This window comes from Triturus cristatus, chromosome 6 (assembly GCF_964204655.1).
Source record: "Triturus cristatus chromosome 6, aTriCri1.1, whole genome shotgun sequence".
Classification (NCBI taxonomy): Eukaryota; Metazoa; Chordata; class Amphibia; order Caudata; family Salamandridae; genus Triturus; species Triturus cristatus.
In genome coordinates, this window is record NC_140589.1 from 1564849120 (window position 1) to 1564870938 (window position 21819).

The 21819-nt window shown below is 44.7% G+C and overlaps 1 protein-coding gene across 3 annotated transcripts in view; it reads left to right on the forward strand.

Annotated features, from left to right (window-relative positions):
* The window catches only part of ASB3 (ankyrin repeat and SOCS box containing 3), a 529701-nt gene that overhangs the window by 133120 nt on the left and 374762 nt on the right, over window positions 1-21819 (forward strand). For all 3 annotated transcript variants that reach the window (XM_085612718.1, XM_085612720.1, XM_085612719.1), the window contains exon 4: window positions 8891-9049. In XM_085612718.1, coding sequence (XP_085468844.1) covers window positions 8891-9049 — 159 coding nt within the window. The remainder of the gene's footprint in view (window positions 1-8890; window positions 9050-21819) is intronic.

Here is a 21819-nt window from a genome sequence, read left to right on the forward strand (position 1 = left end):
TCCACATCCCCGTCCTGCCGGCCCACCGGCGTTACCTGCGATTCACAGTGGGCCAGGAGCATTTTCAGTTTACCGTGCTCCCCTTCGGCCTCACCAGTGCCCCTCGGGTGTTCACGAAAGTGATGGCGGTGGTCGCAGCTCATCTGTGCAGATCAGGGGTTTCAGTCTTACCCCTATCTCGACGACTGGTTGTTGAAGGCGGGCTCGCCGCAGGCAGTCGTCTCCCACCTCCAGACTACGGCAGACCTCTTGCAGTCGCTGGGGTTCTCCATCAACGTACCGAAGTTGCATCTGAGTCCCTCCCAGCAGCTCCTCTTCATCGGAGCGGTTCTGGACTTGACGCAGTTCCGGGCCTATCCTCCGGAACAGCAGGTCTGGGATATTCAGGCTCTGATTCCCATCTTTCGGCCTCTATCCCGGGTTTCGGTCAGGTTGGTGCTGCGGCTTCTGGGTCTGATGGCCCCCTGCATCCTGTTGGTGCATCACGCCAGGTGGCGAATGCGGGCTCTGCAGTGGGACCTGAAGTTTCAGGGGGCCCAGCATCGGGTTAACCTGTCCGACCACGTCCTGATCTCGAAGGGCACTGCGCGACAGTTGCAGTGGTGGCTCACGGATCACGCTTGGGTCAGTGGCAGATCCCTCTCCCTACCCCAACACGCAGTGGTGACGGATGCGTCTCTCCTAGGATGGGGAGGCCACATGGGAGAGGCGGAGATCAGAGGCCTCTGGTCTCCGGCGGAGTCCCGGCTCCATATCCACCTTCTGGAGCTGAGGCCGATCCAGCTTGCACTGAAGGCATTTCTTCCCTCTGTCCGGGGAAGTGTAGTGCAGGTGTTCACGGACACCACCACCGCAATGTGGTATTGCAACAAACAAGGCGGGGTGGGGTCGTGGACCCTTTGTCAGGAGTCTCTGCGCCTCTGGACATGGTTGGAACATCAGGGCATCACCCTGGTGGTTCAACATCTGGCGGGCTCTCTGAACGCCAGAGCAGACGAACTCAGCCGCCGGTGCATGATGGATCACGAATGGCGTCTAAACTCGGACGTGGCGCAAGGCCTCTTTCGGCAGTGGGGAGAGCCTTGGTTAGATCTATTCGCCACCGAAGAGAACGTGCAATGTCTGCAGTTCTGCAGGTTGGAGTTTCCAAGGCGGCACTTGCTCAGGGACGCCTTTCGTCGTGAGTGGAGTTGCGGTCTGTTGTACGCCTTTCCGCCTATACCACTTCTGCCCAGAGTGCTGAAGAAGATCAAGCACGACCGGGCCCAAGCCATCTTGGTGGCTCCGGATTGGGCACGGAGATTCTGGTATCCCGAGCTACTCAGTCTGTCGATCGATCCCCCGATACGACTGCCTCTTCAGGAGGACCTTCTGTCGCAGCAGCAGGGGACGGTCCTCCACCCGAACCTGTCCAGCCTCCACCTCCATGCGTGGAGATTGAGCGGCGGCAGTTGATGCCATTTGACTTGCCTCCTGAAGTCTGTAATGTTATTCTGGCAGCCAGGCGTCCCTCCACAAAATCGATATATGCCTGCAGGTGGAACAGATTTGTGGCATGGTGCATATCAAAGGCTGTGGATCCCCTTTCTGCCCCTCTTTCTGAGGTTCTGCTCTTTCTTCTTTGCATGGCCCAGCAGGGCTCTGCTCTGGGCACCCTAAAAGGTTATCTTTCTGCTATTTCTGCTTTCTTACGGCTTCCTGATCAGCCTTCTCTTTTCAAATCCCCTGTTGTTTCTCGCTTCTTTAAGAGCATTACTCACATGTTTCCTCCTGTCCCTTTCGTAATGCCTCAGTGGGATTTGAATCTGGTCTTGACGTTTCTGATGTGCGCTCCCTTTGAGTCACTACATAATTGTTCCCTTTGTCTCTTGACGCTTAAGACTGCTTTCCTGGTAGCCATCACCTCTGCTAGAAGGGTGAGTGAGCTCCAGGCTCTCTCTTCTAAGCCTCCTTTTCTTTCTGACCATCCGGACAAAGTTGTTCTCAGGACTCGTCCTTCCTTTCTCCCTAAGGTGGTAACTGCCTTTCACATCAGGCAGTCTGTTACGTTGCCTACCTTCTTTCCGCCTCCGCATCCTTCGAAAGAGGAAGAGAGGCTCCACCGTCTGGATCCAAAATGGGCGCTGTCCTTTTATTTGAACCGCACCAAGCAGTTCCGGGTGGACGACCAACTCTTTGTTGGATACGTGGGCGCTAAGAAGGGGCGGGCGGTGCACAAGCAGACCATCAATCGGTGGGTCGTTTCGTGTATCAAAGCTTGTTACTCCTTGGCTAAAAAAGAACCTCCTGTAGGGCTGAGGGCCCATTCCACTCGAGCCACTGTGGCGACAACTGCCCTGGGCCGGGGAGTCCCCTTGCAGGACATCTGTCAGGCAGCAACGTGGGCCTCGCTGCACACGTTTGCCAAACACTATTGCCTGGACAGCCAAGTCCGGAGAGACGGCTTCTTTGGCCGTTCGGTTCTCCAGGACTTTCTGGTGTGAGCTTGGTTCGCAGACCCACCACCGGGGTTGGTATTGCTGGGGTATCTATTCTAAGGTGAGGAATCTAACTAACGTGTTTTTTTCAGATGAACAAGTTACTTACCTTCGGTAATGATATATCTGTAAGAAACCTTAGTTAGTTCGATTCCTCACCGACCCACCCATCCTCCCCGTTCTGCGAACCGATATCTAGGGTTGAGGTCATCCCTTTCAGGGCCCTAGAATTTTTTGGCACCATTGTCGGTCTCTTGCATGGCTCTGCGTTCCTGGCGCGGAAAGCAATGTACAAGAACAGATGCGAGGGCGTCGTCTAAGTACTCCGACGACGTCATCCCGGCGATCACGACGCCGACGACGGACGCGGAGCTGCAGACGACGCCTAGTGACGCGCAAGGGTATTGCTGGCGAAAAATCTTTCCGGATCCAGCCTGACGCCTGGGGATATTCTAAGGTGAGGAATCTAACTGACTAATGTTTCTTACAGATATATCGTTACCGAAGGTAAGTAACTTGTTCTTTACGAACACTTCAGAGGAGAGCTTATTAATATCGATTCTAGACCTTCAGCCTCCGAATTGAAAAAAATAGTTTAGAAAACCACTACATTCCAGGATGTCATCCCTCTTTTTGAGAAAGGCAATTTTCCTGTTAAAATATGACTTTAGTGATGTGTGCTTTCACATTCCACTGCACCTCATGCACTAGGAGTACCTATCCATTGTGGCAAAAATGAGCAATTCCTTGTCTCGCCTTTTGGAATAGTCTGCACCACTAGTGTCCACTAAATGTTCATCCGTGATAGTAGTATATCTACAGCTTCTAGGCATTTAGTGTATTGATACTTGGGTGATTGCTGTTATTACTAGAGCAGCAGGAACAGGGTCATTCATTTGTTGTACCTGCTGTGCTTCACAGTCACCCATTTAAAGTCATCTCAGAACTTCATATGCAACACAAGACCTTGCTGAATGTGGATACTGTAGGAAATTGTGTAACTGGGCAAGAGGGGAGAACCCCTTCTCAAGCAGCAACCACAATTCCTGTCAGGGTGAAGTCACAAGCAACCTCAAATTAACCTGTGCCCAACCCTCTGGTATCTTCACAAAACCAGTTTTAATTTCAAGCCAACGTGTAAAGTTTTTATGCAACAGTATTTAAAGAAATGTAATTCAATTATTTCACACCAAAACAACAAAAGTCCAATCCGTAGAACCGGAGATATGAAATTTTAAAGTTTGGGTAAAGATAGTGGAACAAAGTGCCAACTGTGGTTATCTGGTCGCACCAGACCAGGACAATCAGAAGTTGAGGCTGACCGTGATGGAGTGCGTGTCGGTTACAGGCACCATCTTATCTCTGCTGAACAAAGTACCTTAAATCCTGGTTGCGAAGCTTTGTGAGATCCTGCATTGAGGATGGGTAGCCCAATGGGGGTTCCGATGAGCTGCGTGCGGTGATGCAAGGTCCTGCATCGAGGATGCATTGTGCTGCCGGCGGTTGCAATGAAGCCGTCAACGAAGATTGCAATGCAAGCTCCTGCATTGTCATTGAGGATACCGTTGACAAAGGCTTATGATGAGAAGTCTTGTGTTGGGGATGTGCTGTTCAGCGGTGGTTCTGAGGTGCTGTGAACTACAATGCAAAGTCCTGCGGCAGGGATGTGTCGCACAGCAGCAGTTCCAATGCGGAGCTGCGAGGGTCTAGGACTGGGGTGTCACAAATTGTGGGGCAAGACTCACAACAGACAGAGTCCTGGTGCTGGGTTCAAGGTGGTTGGAGCCTTTTCTGTCCATAAGGCTCTGATCAGGAGGCTAACCAACTAGCCCTCTAAGTCACTCTGGTGGTCCAGGGTTCAAGATGCAGGTCCAGTCCTTTTCACTCAGGCAGCAGAGTAGCAGTCCTTGCAGTCTTCCACATACCCAGAGGTATACTGCAGAGTTGAGTCTGAAGGTCCAGTGTTCACAATTGGTACCTGCTTTGAAGTTGAAGATGGTTCTGGAGGTTTCCACCCACAGAGGTGTTTGGAATTTCCTGCCTCCCTGCCTTGACTGCAGCTTCTCGGGGGCACAAAAGACTATTGTGAAACCCTTTGTGAGTGTGCTGAGGCAGAACCTTTGTGATGAGTAAGTGTGGTAGGTGACAGCCCCTCCCCCTATCAATTCAGAGATGGCCTATCCTGCCAAACCCTAATCCCCTTTGTCTCACTGTCTGGGAGTAATACACAAAGACCAAATGCCAGCTACACCTAGTCATGTGACCCAGGATACAGGCTGCAGCATCAAATTGTTGGGACAAGAAAATGCCAAGTGGCATTTTCTTAACTGTAACTTTAACTCTGACTTTTCCATTACAGAGGGTTTTAAATTACAATTATTTAGACACTTTAACCTAACTCGACACCCCCACCTGCTCCCAATTAAAAATTATCACTTATTAAATGTAATAAGGTAACCCAATATTATCTTGTGATAGAAGCAACCTGTGCATTAGTGCAAAATGTATTTAAGAGTTTTTTACTACGAGGACATGTAAATGTTAAAAGTACATGTCCAACTTTTTAAGTACACCACACAAAATACCCTATGGGCTGTTTAGGACCAACCCTAGTGTTGACATGTGTATTAAAAAACAAGATGTAGGCCTGGCAAAAGGTTTATTTTGCCAGGTCGAAATAACAGTACAAAACAGAACAAACACAATGCAATGGCATCCCTGAGAAACATTTAAAGGGCTACTTAAGTGGGTGGCACAGAAGGTGCTGCAGGCCCACTAGTAGCATTTAATTTACAGACCCTGAATACATTTATTACCACTTTACTGGGGACTTACAAATAAATTAAATGTGCCAATTGGGTGTTAGCCAAATTTATCATGTAGGGAGTGAGCACACACACTTTAGCATTGGTCAGCCGTGGTAAAGTGCACATAGGCCTACAGCAAACAAAGCGAGATCAGCAAAAATGAAGGAGTAAGGCAAAAAGTTTGGGGAGAAACCACCATAAGGCTAGCAGGTCTGACAGATACTAACTGTGAATAGTACTAGGGTTCTGGCCCTACCGAAACAGTACACTACTGGACCTCGTAAGAATTCTGCGGGAGTAAAGACTGCTGTGCTGTAAGGATTTCCATTTTGCCTTGACTGACTGTTCTGAGGAACTGCCTCTCTGCTTTGCTGAGCTACCCTGCTGCCTGCCGATCGCTGCCCGGCTGAGGACAAGGACTGGAACTATCTTATTTGAACTCAGAGTAACTCCAAGGGCTTGTTGGCTTGCCTTCTGTTTTCTGAAGTCTCAAGTACACAAAAGACATCTGGTGCTGCTGGACTCTATCTGTGAGTCTTACCCTTGCCAGAGGTGCTTCCTCCAGTCCTGAGCTTAGGCTTTGCAACTGTTTTGCTAAAAGACCAATGCATTGTCCCCACTCCGCTGGTTGTAACTGAAACATTTCCCTTTGACGCTGACGCAGAGGCTGTTTGACAGTGGTACCACAGCCTGCGCAGCCCGAAGACAATGCTCTGCGTGGCTCGATGCAGTGCCTTTATCTCTTTGGAGCTTGACGATGTTGAGGGAATCCACTGCTTGAATTGGAACGGTCGCATCGTGCTCTCAACGTCGACACTTGCTCTATCCATGGTACCTTTTCAGAGGGGCCTGCGGGAGTCTTGTAACCGGCCTGCCCTCCATCGCGGTCGGCCTGAACTTCGGATTTGTACATTTCCCTTGCAAACTCAAGTATCCTTTTGACCGCTAGTGGCTTATAAGCACTATTTTTGCATTTATACTTTAAAAATGTAAATCTTGACTTCTACTTATTGTTTTTTTTGTCGCTTTGGTGTCATTTTACTCAGATAAATATTTTCTATTTTACTAAACCTGTGCCAAGCTATTAGGGGGTGAGTACAGGTTAATTTAACGTGTGTATCTAGCTTACCCCGACTGGGATTGTGGTCTCCACTTGGACAGGCTGCAAACCTCTGCCAACTAGAGACCCAATTTCTTATACATTTGATGTGCAAGTTGGCTCTCTTAGGAGTCATTACTTCACTATGAAGGGAACACTAAATTCAAGCGTTTACAATTTCCTACCTGCTCCAAATTGAACATAAAGATAAGGTGGCTCTATGCACACGTCCATAATTTGTTCCATAAATGATGTCTTTTTTCCACTTTAATCAAATAATTCAGTAACCATGCGTCTTAACTTCAACCTGCTTTCAGCAGAAAACCATTGCGTACTGGAAATGCCAGATAATATGTATTACACAAATAAAACTAATCCCATTAGAAGAATGTGCCAGTTTAATGTCTCCTATACACCCGAGATACTTGAGTAGCCTGTAGCAACACAATTACAAAGTGGAGCGTTGCATATATTCAGTTATGTCACTGTGTGTCTTAATATAGCCAAACACAAGAGCAACCCATATGTCCCTGTGAACTGGGTATTTTGCAGTAAGCAATAACAATGTCCACAAGGAACTTATTTAAAGTAACACATTTTTCAATAAAGAGTACAATTATATACTCATAACTGAATCAATCACAAAAAGTAGAAGAAAATTATTTCAATTAGATTTGAAGCAGTAACCTGGACACTTGTTTACTTCAGCCGAAGTAAAATTAATTTATTTTGCGAATAACAATTTATTCACATAAACATTCAAGGTCAAGTTTTTGACATTATAGGCACAATAATAGAAAGTGAAAAAGTGAACCCAGTGAAGGGATTATAGCCTTCAAAGTGAAAGATAAGTGAATAAGTGGCATGAATCTTTCTTGCTCTCTCTTAGTTTGTGTCTGAGACACAAACTAAGAGAGAGCGAGAAAGATTCATGCCACTGTTGAATGCCTCTCATTGTTTTTAAGACCTTCCTTGAATTCTTATTCACTTATCTTTCACTTTGAAGGCTATAATCACTTCACTGGGTTCACTTAAATTGTTATTCGCAAAATAAATTAATTTTACTTCGGCTGAAGTAAACAAGTGTCCAGGTTACTGCTTCAAATCTAATTGAAATAATGTTCTTCTCCTTTTTGTGATTGATTCAGTTATGAGTATATAATTATACTCTTTATTGAAAAATGTGTTACTTTAAATAAGTTCCTTGTGGACATTGTTATTGCTTACTGTGTGTCTTAAAGCACAGTGTTATTTAGTTTTACCATAACGTCTTCAAAGAAAAATGCAAAGTTGTTCGTTTTTATTTGGAATGTTTCTTTGTTAGACATGTGCAGGGCTGTGATTTGGTCTTATGCGTTCTCACTCGTGCCAGGCATAACCGTGTGGATGAAGAAGCAAGGCAGACAATACTTCTAATACCTGCTTGTGACCACTGGCTATTTATGCCCACTATCATGCGTGGGGTACTGCTTAGCTATTTAGAATTATTTTATGCTGCAAAAAGAAAAGGTACCTTGCCTTCTAGAGAAGAGGAGCATTACAAAAAAATCCCTCTAGTCTTACACTTTGACTTGTATATGCTGTCACGGAAAATCGAGTCTGAAAATGACAGAAATATTGTGGGGGCATTGTGGGTTTTAGGTCTGCTTCATCCTAAATCTCCGTCATCCCCAGGTTTCTCAGTGGAACTGCTAAACATCTCCACATGATATCTGTGGCTAACTTTCGTGAAATTCTCGAAGCCCAAGCACAGTCTTAATAGAGTACAAATATTTTACATGACAAACAATCATAGGTGGCTACGAAAACTTAAAATACAAGTTTAGAAGCGATGTCTAGCATTTCTTTCAGTGTGAGTGTTTTTTCAAGGTGGGGAACTTGTAGGGAAATTCCCCTCTTGAGGGGGTCCATGAGCTAGTTGATTTTCATCCGAGCACGGTTGGATCGGCCTACTTTTGGTGTCTAAAACCAAGAGGGGTAGTCCGTTTTGCTGTGTTATTTTCATTTAAAAACAGTCGCGCAGATGGGAGACTGACTGCCCCTCTTTGTTTATAATGGCGCTCACTGTGAATGCCCCGGGACAAAACAGCATTCCAGCGGCATTGTTCTCATCCCCGTGAGGCATTTTGCTGACCTGTCAGTGCAATTAGCAAGTGGCAAAAAAGCAGCATTGCAGAAAGGTATGGTGAGAGAGCATATTGCTATTTGGAGGGCTTACTTTATTGTGTGTGCATGGGCTGCACCCTACGGGGTCAAACAACAGAGGCCGTGCAGCTGAACCATAAAGATAACCCATTATTTGTGAGTTACTTAACTGCAGAGTGACAAAAACGTGAGTTAGCGTACTCCATTTGTACTGTTGTTGGACATTATCATTTCAGATTAAAGGTTATGTGGCTCATTTTAACTAAAAAAAAAAGTATATCGTTTTTATTAAGACTTATTTCTATATATCGCAATACTTATTGATACAAAACTTAACACTCGTTTTTTTCCAACTTTTTAAGCCGCTTCGAAGAGTTATATAAAGTCAAAGACATTTGAGGGTGAAACCGCGTTACATCTTTCTGCAAGACGAGGCAGCTTGGAGTGTACGAACATTCTTTTACAGGCAGGAGCTGATGCCAACGAATTTACAAACGAAGAAACCACCCCATTATTTATAGGTGAGCACCTGAATGATGGGTGTGCAGTAATAGAGGGGAGGAGAATGTTTGTCTGAGTTAGAGTTAACATAATCACTAATTATCAAATGTTATATATATGTGATACTTTACTTATAGTTCACCATTCTACTACTTGTTGCCCTACGTTTCTTGATCTGTGAAAAGCCGTACATGTCATGTTGTCCCACTCCTTTGCATTTCCCACTATCAAGGATCTTGATATATATAACAAACCAGTGAAATTCAGCAGTTATAGTTCCTGAGCTAACTATAACTTATGCCCCCTCAATGCACTGCTTATGATCTCACATATTACATCACTCATGACATGATAAGTAACATCACTGATGACATCTCAAATGGCCCCCAAGGACCCTCAGCATCCAAAGGGACTTCATCACCCGGGGCCTGGCCTTTTAAATAATACATTTTAAATAGAGGAGGGGGGTCCCATTCCCCATGACCGGCATTTAAAAAAATGTATAGGGGAGGGCCCCCCCCCCCCCTCCCCGGGCCAATTTTGTCCCCCAGGGACCCCATGCCTCAGGGCCCAGCCGTTATACTATTTGAGGGGGCAATGTTTTTATATGTTTCCCTGCATGCATATTTGCGTGCAGGGAAACAGATGAAAATTCTGCTTTCTACAAGCCGAGCTGTTTAACAGCTCTGACTTGCAGAAAGCGGAGTTATGTTTGCTTTTGCCTGATGGGAGCTCTCAGCTCCCACCAAGCAAAAGCAAACAGCTTCCTCCTGAGGATGGGCGTCTCAGGAGGAGGCAGGAGCCGGCCCTGGGGGGTGGTGGTCCCCAGGGCCGCCCATGTCTCAACTAGTGGGGCCGCGAGGCCTCCCTCTATTGTTTATTTAAGCCCCAGGGAGGTGGTGGCCACAAAGGTGGGGGTCCGCAATGGACCCCTTCATTATTTTCTTTGAGCCCCAGGAAGGTGGCAGTCCCCGGGGTTGCGGGGGCCGTGCGGGCCCACCCACATTTATTTTACAGCGGGCCCGGCCACATACATAATGTTTATTGTAGGAAGTGGTGGTCCCCAGGGCTGCAGGTTGAAGAATTGTGTGCCCCCACATTTATTTTACATTGTTTGCATTGGGGAGGTAGTGGTTAATGGGGCACGGGCGTGCCCAGTGTGCCCACCCGTATACATATAGTGTCCTGGGGAGGTGGCGGTACCGGGGCTAAAATAAGCTTTTGGAGGGGGGCCCCATGCACCCCCCTCCTTTTTTTAAAATATAAAAACTTGCACTCCCCTGGGACTTGGCCCACCTGGGGGCTCAATTTCAAAGAAGCGTGAGTGTGCGCGTTTTAAAAAATATATATTTTTCTTGATATTAGCAATGTCATCGCAAATTTGGGGCAAAAGGTTTTCAAAAATTGCTTTTTTGTCATGGCGGAGTCCCAGGGGTCCCTAAGACAAAGGGTAGTCAGTGTATTCCTACCCTGCCCCCTTTTCTTTTGTTTACTTTTTGTTTGACAACATTTCCTGGATGAAGTGTTGACAGCCAATCAGAGCTCTGCATTTCCCTGCACGAGCTCGTTATTTTTCGCGAATTTGTCGCAGCCACAGATCTCACTATCTCTATTTTCATACGTTTCTCAACAACTACTGAACTTATTTTACACTAAATAGCAAAAAGCACAATCTGCATAACCAAATCTACCTTTCTGCCAAATTTGGTTTAATTCTTTAATTCTATCCAGCGGTTCAGGCTGCAGGCATGTCAAAAGGTCCTATAGGAAATAACATGGGGAAACACACTTTTTTTTTTTACACCCCTTTTTCTCGGCCCCACCAGATGGATCACCCGAAAACTCTTCATGCACAATAAGAACTAACTTGACACTTTTTTGTGAAAATTTCTTGAAGATTCGTCTACTGGTGCCAAAATTATAGGCCAATGAAAAAATGCTTTTCCTATGGATACATGGTCCTAACCATAACTACCTACTGATGACCGCCAGTAAGATATATAAATATATCCACACACTCTGTCACTCCTCAGCATGCTTGCAAAGACAGAGACGGACCACGATGTCGTGCTGCAATATTTTTATTGCCTTACTCGGTCTTGACGCGTTTCGGCTCGGGGTGAGCCTTGATCACATGACACAGAATTAAGTGATTTTTTCAGTTTTAAAGTGACAGTGCTCCGTATAAAACATCACGTGGTGACATACAGCAATGGACATAGCAGAAATACTTGAATAATTCATATCTGTGCCGTTTCAAAAGGAATGTCCAACATTGCATTGTTGAATTGGCATGAATAGACAGGTAAACTCATACAAAAGCAATCCATTATATTTCCTTTTAGTGCATTTCCCAACATTTATATGATACCTTTGTATTGTCATTCAAATTCTTTTAACAGCTAGTTCTGCGTCTCATGAAATTCTTAAAACCCTATCGTGGCTCAGTGCAGAAACATATGTGCAAATTCGCTGGGTGTTGCTGGTATGTGTGCGAGTTAAAAATAGTAGTGCTCTCGCGGAAAATTTGGGGGCCATGGTGGAAGTAAAGGGAGACGAGGGGAGGATTGGGACTGTAATACCAACTGTCATTTGCCTCACTTGTGTCATCGAAGGTCCTTTATTGTACTGTAGATTGCGATTTTACTGCATGCGCTGTGCTCAATGTCCTGCATTTTATGATGATATGAGCAATGTTAATAAAAAGTTATTTAAAAAAAGATAGTAGTGCTCATTTAATAGTGACTAAAGTGCTGGTGCTAGTAAAATTGACCCCATTCTTTTTGGTCAAATACATGATTGATATTCATGTTGCCACAGTTAGATCCTTTTCTAACTGGTATCGATGTTATGTATTTATTGGTTTTTTGTGCAAAGCATTAGGGTCATAGTCAATCCAAAAGCTACTTACAGCTGTAAAAATTCTGTTTGTTGCTTCCTCGCATTGAGCCTGGATGACTGTGCCTGCGATCCTCTTTACGGTAAAATACCAAGATACGAGACTCTTTTTGATTTCTCGGTCGAGATTGCCCTTGTTGATACTATAAAAACTAGAGAAAATAACTATGTTATATCACGAGTTCACCCACTACGGCATGTCGGTTTTAGTGTTGCCAGTAGTTTCGTGTATCAGTATTGCCCTTTGTTTTATGTTTATATTTAACTCAAATTGTGTTCGATCTTGATGTGACCTGCCATACTTTCTAATGAATCATAAGGTAAATGCTCTGATATGAATTATATTCGTATAACAACTAATAAATAATAAATATATCAGAAATGTCATTAAATATCTATTTACAAAATATACATTTGGATAATAAAAAGATTTAAAATAATTCAATCATTGGTATATGCATAATGCATTAGTTCAAAAAACCATTGAAATTCATAAAAATGTATAAATACTTTTTGTAAACACATAAAAAATGTTGCAATGTGCTAATTCATAGGCATTGTCCATATAAAATTCTATAGATTAATGTAAAAGTCATTATATTACGATCGTAAAGTAAAACCACATTGGGTAAAGACACCATTGAGTGAACCATTTGATATTAGAATTTAGTATTCTGTGCTTGTTGACCTAATCAATGTGTACTGAGATTTCCTACACTAGTACTTGTAGTTGTTAAACATGCTATACTATAGACAGGTGTACAGGTCTTCCGACATATTGATCCTGTTCGGTTGCTTTGTATCTAATTCAATAATATAACGGGTTTCTAATCTTCTCAGGGCACCCTCTCTATTCCCTCCCCGTCTGCTGGGTGGTACTGTGTCGATTACAAAGTATTTTAGCTCTATACTGTTGGAGAGGTGGCTGTCTCTGAAGTGACGGGCTACCGGGTAGGTGTTGTCTTGGTTGCCTATTGCCCTGAGATGTTGGAGTACCCGCTAGTGTACAGGTAATTTGGTACTCCCAACATATAGCAAGTTACAAGGACAGGAAAGGACATATACCGCGTGATCAGTTTTACAGGTTAATAGTTTGTTTATAGAATGAACCCTGTCACTGAACGGTGTTTTTTAGGTAGTTCTGTTTTCTCCATGCTGAAATGCCTTGCATGATTGGCATCGGTAAAATCCTTTGTGCTTCTGAAGCAAGCTAGATGTTTCTATGGACTCAGGACTTGTTGCTACCAGCTGGTCCTTCATAGAAGGGCCTCGGCTATACGTAAAAGCCACTCTTTGTGGCAAATCTGGTCCAATTATTGGGTCACTTAAGACCAGTGGCAAATTCCTTTGGATAATGGCCTGTAGCTGATTATGCTGGTTGCTATATTGCAAAATAAGCCTAAAGTCTTTACTGTTGTCCCCATTACTTCTATTGTCCTCTCCTGTATCAATGTGTCTATCATCAACCCTGTCTTGCAGTAGCTCTTCCCTAGATCGGGCCATCAACTTGATAATAGCTGACCCAATTATCTTGTGTGAATAACCTCTTTCCCGGAACCTACTACTACATTCAGCTTGTGCTGTCAGGAGATCCTTTTTTGCTATGTAGCCGCCTCAGCCGCAGCTTCTCGCCATAGGGAATACTGTTGACGAGATGCCGCGGATGTGCGCTGCTGGCATGTAATGTAGAGTTTCCCGACGTCGGTTTTCTGTATAGTTTGGTCTCAATTCTGTTTTCTACAATGTACACCTGTGTGTCTAGAAATGTTACATTACTGCTGCTTATGGTTGCTGTGAAATGCAAATTAATCTCATTTTTGTTAATGTCCGACACAAATTGCATGGCTGTTTCTGCAAACAACAAATAAATTGTCTATATATCGTAACACTATTATCCTATTGTTGACCTCCAATACGTGTGTGGTGTTCAAGACCAGCTCCTCCCACCACCCCATATGGAGGCAGGCGTAACTTGGGGAGAAGCTGGCCCCCATTACCACTCCCCTGATTTGCTGATACAGGATGTTATTAAACATGAACACATTGTTATGGAGGCAAACATCACCATATCTATGAGCATTCTCTTACGGTCCTCAGAATGATCGTGGTCTTTGTTCAGGTAATGTCAGGTAGAAATCTCTTCGTCAGGGGCATCTACAATAAAAAAAAAACCAACAATAATAATGATTTTACAGTCTGCGTAATCATGAAAATACCAATGCTACTTGCAGCCAAATTACTTCCATTTTTCTCAACACTTGTTTCTCATATAAACGTTCAATACAACATTACAAGTGTGAAATTATATCTGTTGACAAAAGTTATATGTACTCAATAGACCTTCGTGAGGTGAAGCAATGCTATTTTTCTATCATGTGTTAACCTCTTCTGTGCCCATGACGAGATGGTCTCGTCATGGAGCACAGTCGCGCTGTGCCCATGACGAGACTATCTCGTCATGACACCCACCCACTAGGGAAGCGCCAGGCACAGGAGGGGAAAAGGCCTGGCACCCAAGGGGCTAACATCTATTTGCTTGCACTTTAAGCTGTTTGGCTAATAATTACGCTTACCGTGACATATGATAACTGCGTTCCTTGTTATAAACCAACACTTGCAAAATCTCCATTACATTATTAAATAGTCTGCCGAATTCCAACAAAACGCATTTGTTTGCTTTGTGCATTCTGGAACGCGTGGTCCGTTTGAGCAAGTTAAGGAGGAAGAGTAATGAGAGCGTCACGCAATCATTCCAGAGTTTTGGGTTGTTCCTTGTGATTAGTATAGGCACACATGACTAATCACCTGGGGGCAGTTAGGAGGGGAGAAAAATTGAGAACGGGCTTTGAATAATGGATGCAGTTTTTCAATCCAAAGAGATAAGCGTGCCTCGGCACGCACAGGAATACGAATGCGTTCTGTTGGAATTCGGCAGACTATTTAATAATGTAATGGAGATTTTGCAAGTGTTGGTTTATAACAAGGAACGCAGTTATCATATGTCACGGTAAGCGTAATTATTAGCCAAACAGCCTAAAGTGCAAGCAAATAGATGTTAACACATGATAGAAAAATAGCATTGCTTCACCTCACGAAGGTCTATTGAGTTCATATAACTTTTGTCAACAGATATAATTTTAGATAACTAGTATGGGTGTTTCAGTTAAAAAAGCATTTTTTTAAAAACGGTTTGGAGAGTGTTATCGTTATGTAGTGCCTTTATTCACACTTGTAATGTTGTATTGAATGTTTATTTGAGAAACGTGTTGAGAAAAATGGAAGTAATTTGGCTGCAAGTAGCATTGGTATTATCATAATTACGCACTGTAAAATCATTTTATTGTTGTTTTTTTTATTTTTTTTATTGTAGATGCCCCTGACGAAGGGATTTCTAATCCCGAAATGCATTGGGTTAATTTTTAATAAAAATGTGACATCTGGAACACCGTTGTGCTCCTGTGTTTGTGTGAATACCATCGTATAACCTTGCAATGAGTGAAACGAATTGAACAGACATGGAAAAAGGATTAAAAAGTAAAAAGAAGAAAAAAACATGGATAAATAAAGGATCGAACTATTTGAATTTCATTCATTCAGTAATGAGGCTGTACAACTTGGTGGAATCAGACCACTTCCCCACGACTTTTAGAAAGTTTGCATATTTCTGGCTTAGCCATTAAGTGCCTATACCCTGTACGTGGGTTACATGACTGGGTGTAGCTGACAACTGAGCTTTAGGAATTCCTCCTAGACAGCTACACACAATAGGGAGCTTAGTTGTGCCTGGATGGACCATTACTGGCAGGATGGGAGGGAAGAGCTGGGTACAGCCCCATTTACACTTGAATAAGCGGTGTCCTGCTTCCACACAAAGGGCTGCATGCCCCCTATAGTTAGTTTGGCGCTAGTACAGGGAAGGAAGGATGCCTGAGGACTTAAAAGGGAAACCTCCAGAAGCTTCTTCCCCACTTCTAAGGCCCAACTGGGTATAAATACTGGACTTCAGACACCAACTCTTCAGTAGACTTCTGGACCTGTGGATACTCTGCCATGAAAAAGGACTGCTATACTGCTACAAGGACTGCCTCTCTGCTGGACTGTTGCTCTAAAGGAACTGTTGACCTTCTGCCTGCTGCCCTTTTGCCTGGGTGGGAAGAGACTGGACCTGCAACTTCACCCTTGAACCCAGAACCCCAGATTGAATCCAAGGGCTAGTCTGCTGGGCTTCTGAGTCTCAGGGGCATAAAAGGCTCCCTAACATCCTCCTCCTGCCCCTGGACCCAGCTGCAGCAAGTTCCTGACACCCAAGTGGTGCCCCTTAGGTCTTGGACCTTGGTGTGGCTCAAGGGAGCTGAATTCAAGATTTTGGACCCTTTCCGACTGTGAACAGGCCCGTTTACACTAAGACCTTGCACTGCAATTCACCGTGAAGCTCCGGCAGTGGCCTCTTCATGCTACAGCATAATCCGCTAGCAGAGAACTGCCAACACGAAGCTCTAGCAGCACCTGCCCACAACGCCAGCCGGGCCCTTGCGCTACGCTGACAGCCTCCATCAGCGATTTCCCTGGTCCTCTCCCATTTAAACTTGTGGCACAAATTTGAGAAGGTAAACTTCAGCAGGCCTAACCTGGTGACTGGAGCCGACCTGCCCTCCGTCGTGGTTGTCCTGAAAGTGTGTCTTTGACACAGGCCAGCACGTCCAGATATGCCAAGTTGGCACTTTGTGCTTTTTGGCGCTGTTCTCACTAAAATCTTTTGAAAATCATAACTTATATTCCACTGATTGGATTCTTGCTGTTTTGGCCTTGTTTTATTTATTGCATTTTGCTCTATTTTTCTAAACTGGCGTGGGATCCTATTGTGGGGGGTGTTCTCACTTTGGTTACTGTTTGAAATGTTGCACAAATACTATACACATTGCCTCTAAGTTAAGCCTGTCTGCTCTGTGGCAAGCTACCAGAGTGTTCAGCACAGGTTAACCTGGGTTTGCTTGTGTCTTCACCATGACAAGGATTGGTGTTGCTGCTTGATTGGGGCGCACACCCCAATTTCTTACAGACCCCACTTGACAGGTTCCCCCTCTGGTACCAGACTTGTGTACTCTGTTATCTTGTTATTGGTGAGTGGTGAATTATCGAGGCATGGAGCGATACTGACTTTTACTTCATGGTCAATACATGACGGCTGTCAGTCACGTCACTTGGCCGGGTCAGCCGCGGCCAGCGACGGCTATGCAAGACTAGTTGGCAAGCAAATGAACACAGCAGCTGCAGCACCCACCCAGTCCCGCGGCTGCAGGCCGCAGAGCGGAAATTTAAAATGAAGTGACCGGGATTTCCCAAGGCCTAGGAGTTCAGTGGTAACTTTCAACAATCAAACGCATGGGAGCCTGACTGATGGTCTTTCTTACCCATTTAAGGCACAGGTTTGGAAGCAGTGGAGTTTGAAGCCCCGTCCAGACTGAACCTCTCATCATTGTGGTGTTTGAAGATGCTGAACGAGAATTGTGTACTGTCATTTTATGTCTAGATAGGGAAATGTGGTGGTTTTGAGGATTTGTTTTGTGAATGGGTCAGTGACTCTGGTCCTACGGGGCGTGGGGGCGGGGGGGGGGGGCATTATGGTAGGTAAGTGTATTAATGTAGCACTTGCTACGCCTGATGAGGTGCTGAACTACTTTGCGGGTACGGATCATGCTTTTCTGTGGAGTTTCAGTGTTAGTGATGGTCAAATATAAGGTTCGTAGTTCACATAGGTATGCCATGTGTAAGGATAATTCGTCAGCATTTTCTTGTGTCCTCGTGGAGCAGAGTTCACTGTGCAAGCAAGGGGCTAAGGGTTATCCTTATTGCCTGGCACCGAGTCCTGCACCACAGTTACGGGACACTGTGCTTGTGTCTTTTGTATTGTGTGCTTTTGTACGATTTCGCCTTTACTTTATTGCACACTTTAGCCTGACATATTATTATTAAAGCGTTGTGTCTTTAAAGAAATTCCCAACCCTGGATGGACATTCTCATCTTAGCTACAATGCACTAGTTGTTATGTTTTGCTGTACTGTGGCTCACCCCTCCAGCACCTCTTTTGTGTTGTCTTGGCTGCTCCGCGCAGCCCAAGCGCTCAGTCCTGGTTAGTTGTGAAGACAGAGCCTTTGATTGCAGGGATCTGGGATATAACTTAACAGACATGAAGTTCAAAAGATGTTTAATGTGTATAGTTAAAACGTAGACTTTTAGCAGAGTTACATATTTATGAGTCACATAGCTTGACACGTGGATTATTAAATTAATTGCATAAAAGTCTGGTAGTGAACTTTCTTGAGCGTCTGTCTATTGCTGCTTAAAATAACACCTTTCGTTACGTTGCTTTTAGTGTGTATCAAATATTGTCAAATAAATGGAACGTGATTGATATCATTGTCTAGAAACACCGAAGGTGATTGCATTAATGTTACAATTCTTTCATGATTAATTATTTCTGGATTTGAAAATGTCCCTTTTCTCCTTCTGTTCTAATAAATCTAAATGTATTTCTATTAACCCAAGGAGCCACGAGATGTCGCTATAACCAAAGGATAAAACATGTTCCCAGGAGAGCAGTGGGCTATGCAGCAGATAACCGTAAAAAAAATAGCAGGCAGGAGAATATAGGAACGTCGCTGAACCAAACAAAGGCATTTTAATATCCGTTATCGTAGATGGACACATAGGTTAGGGATTTATCACAGGACAATTAACAACTACAGGCTACACACAATTGTCTGCCTTGAATACTAACTGGTTCCTGTTTCAGTTTTCAGGGTTTCTGCATTTTGTATGAGTCGGTCGTCTGCCATGCACGCTGATCGTCTTCTCCGTAGGTTTCTACTGTCGTCACTTCTTTAATCGGACGTCATTAAACATACGAGACTGCATACCATTTGCATGTAGGCTGTTTCGAACCAAGGCAGTCTCGTATGTTGCTGCCCTTCCCCTCCAGCTCCGTACAGCCCCCTCACTGGCACACTTCAGAAAGAGACTCAAGAAGACCTCACTCTTCCACGGAGACACAGCGCCCAGAAACCCCTAGGGGGGGGCAGTGTTGCGCTTTACAAATGCTGTTTGATTGCTTTTTTCTTAGTTTCTGGGCGCGGCTCAGCGTACTGGAGATGATGCAGGTTCATTTGTGTTCAACCCAAAATCGTCTTCATCCAGAGTCCAGGTATACAACTATGAAAATAAGGAGAGACTATAACGCCTACCAAGCCAGACATGTTCGTGAAGAGACCGCAGTTACAAGCAAAACTCGCTTTTTATGAGTCGGAGAGCTAACCTTTTAATAGCTGCCAAGGTTTCAGATTGCTTATGTGTGACATTTAATAAATTCATTGTAATTTTGAGTGATTTTCAACGACTATGAGTGACATTTTCTCGCAAGCAAAAGCGAGAAATGAAGACAAGGAAAACACATTAATATCATGAATTACTCCCATTTGAGCAACGTGACACTAACAAGATCTTAAAACAGCTTTAAAGCACCTGAGGTGGATGGGCACTAACCTAGTAAACAGCAGTAACTCATGGCCAATCCTCATAAAATACAGTTTTGCCAATATGCGTGGTTCATGTTCTTTTGTGAAAATGTTCCTAGAGAAAATGCTGATCTTGCTCCAGCACTTCCGTTATTCACCAGAGTTATCTTGACATTTTTATTGTTGCATGAAAACACACAAATAATTCAGCTCCAGAAGTGTCACACTTGTAGGAGTTAGATGGTCAGTGGTTGCGTTGCTACTATCTTTGGCAGCATAGCAGGGGCAATGTGTAGTGCAAGCTTCTGTGGCCTCCTGAAGAGAGCCCTGCCACATTTCTTTTTACATAAAAAATCACTTTTACAGAATAGGGTTTTTTACGGGAAGGTTCTCGCTGCCTGCCTGTTATTGCCACTGTTCCTGGACTTGGTACAGCCGTTAACCCCTTCTGTGCCACGCCCTTTCCCCCTCCTGTGCCGGGCGTTTCATTAGTGGGTGGGGTTCATGACGAGATGGTCTCGTCATGGGCAGAGCGCGACCGTGCTCCATGACGAGACTATCTCGTCATGGGCACAGAAGAGGTTAAGATGGTTCGTGTCAGAGGCGGAGACGGGTTCACTCAATCCTAGGCGAACGGTCACATTTGCAGAGCCCCACCCTGTCAACTGATCATCGCTCACCTACACCGGCCTAGTTTTTCTTAGACCCCTCAGTTCTTGCCGTTATTGAAGCTTTGGCACGAGCGCTATTAATAAAATGTAAAAGCACACGATGTTCAAGAAGGGAGATGCGTCACGAGGCACTACTTACCAACTTTGCGATGCAATTCTTCATACGGGCCGCACCTTGGCCCGGGTATGATTGTGTGGCTCAGCAGCTGCCACACAGGAGCGGCTTGTGTGCTAGACTGCTGAGGAACAACTCCAGCAACTGCCGCGGTCCGTGTAGGGTCAGCTGAGCCATAGCATGTTTGATAACTGCTCAACCGCTTGGTCATGGTGTGAGCAGCACTGCCATTGCCCCTGGCTGCAGCCTGCCACTAGTTTACTTGAACTGCAGTTGGCCCACTCACCACTCGCTCTGCATCATCATGACTCATGAATGTATAGTCATTAATCATGTTGTGGCGCATGTCAGTGAATTCTGTTGGATTGTAGCAATTTATGGCTGCTGACTCGCCCCCAAGCCTGCCGGGAGGAGCAGGCACAGCGAGCTGCTACACCAGATGAGACTCTGGGACCAGTTTTAGTTTTTCAGTATTGGTGCATGATTTACTTTGCGCTGAGGAGGTGCTATTATGCATGACTTCGCATTTCAGTGCAGTCATGCCGACCAACACACTGAAATACGTTAGTCTAACGCCTGATGCGTGGTACATGGCAGGGTTCCCTTTTGTTAAGAAACATATTCTCTTCATAGCCGTTAAAAAAACATGGAACTCTCGCTAAAATCCAACAGTGGGTGACACTGGATAAATAGAACCGAGAATGCAACCCAATGAAGATAAGATATTTGTGAACTCCTGGTGAAACCCTTAGTCACCTGGCAGCTGCAGAACGGTACTAGAAACAACAGCTCTACTTTGCAGGTCTCTCTAAGATGAATATGTGACACTCACTTCGACGCATGACTTGCCCTGCTTGTTTACAGACTGCGAGAGCAGCTTTATTCCACCTCTACAACCGGCTAGGGTGTGCAAGTTTGGGAGATTGCAGTGGCTAGAAAGCCACATGTTCCCCTGAATATAGGACGGAAGACCCTCAACCACTTTTTAGGTGGCATGCTTCATCACAGGTCTCCCTCTTAGCACGTCACAAAGCTCCTTAAGGGAGCTAATACCTATAATTAGGGGGTGTGCCTGATGTTGTTATGATAACGTCATAGGATGGGGCTGACGACGAGTCTATTACATGATGAGAGGGGTTAATCTGTAGAGGTTAGGACAGGGTTAATGTAAAATATCCCCCTGGTGGACAAAAACTATTTTACTGGGTCTGCTAGAGTAGAGTATAAAAATGTGAGGAATAAGTCGACCAATTTGCTGAGATAAACATGTTTATGCCCTTTAGAAACCCTCAAAAGAGGTGTTAGGGTATTCTCCAGGACTTGATTGCCCTCTGTGCTAGAAATATTTCTGTCAAATATAATAAAGTTAAATTTTACAACCTGTAATGGGGAGGTCCAGTCCTTATCGGGTAATGCCTCAACATCTTAGGACTCGTCTTCTTAAATTTTTTTAAACCCATACCATCTTATCCAAGAGGTGGACCAGGAGATCAATCAATCAGGGATTTATACAGCGCGCTACTCACCCGTGAGGGTCTCAAGGTGCGTGGGGGGGTGTGCAGCTCCGGTTCAGTTGAAGAGCCAGGTCTTAAGGT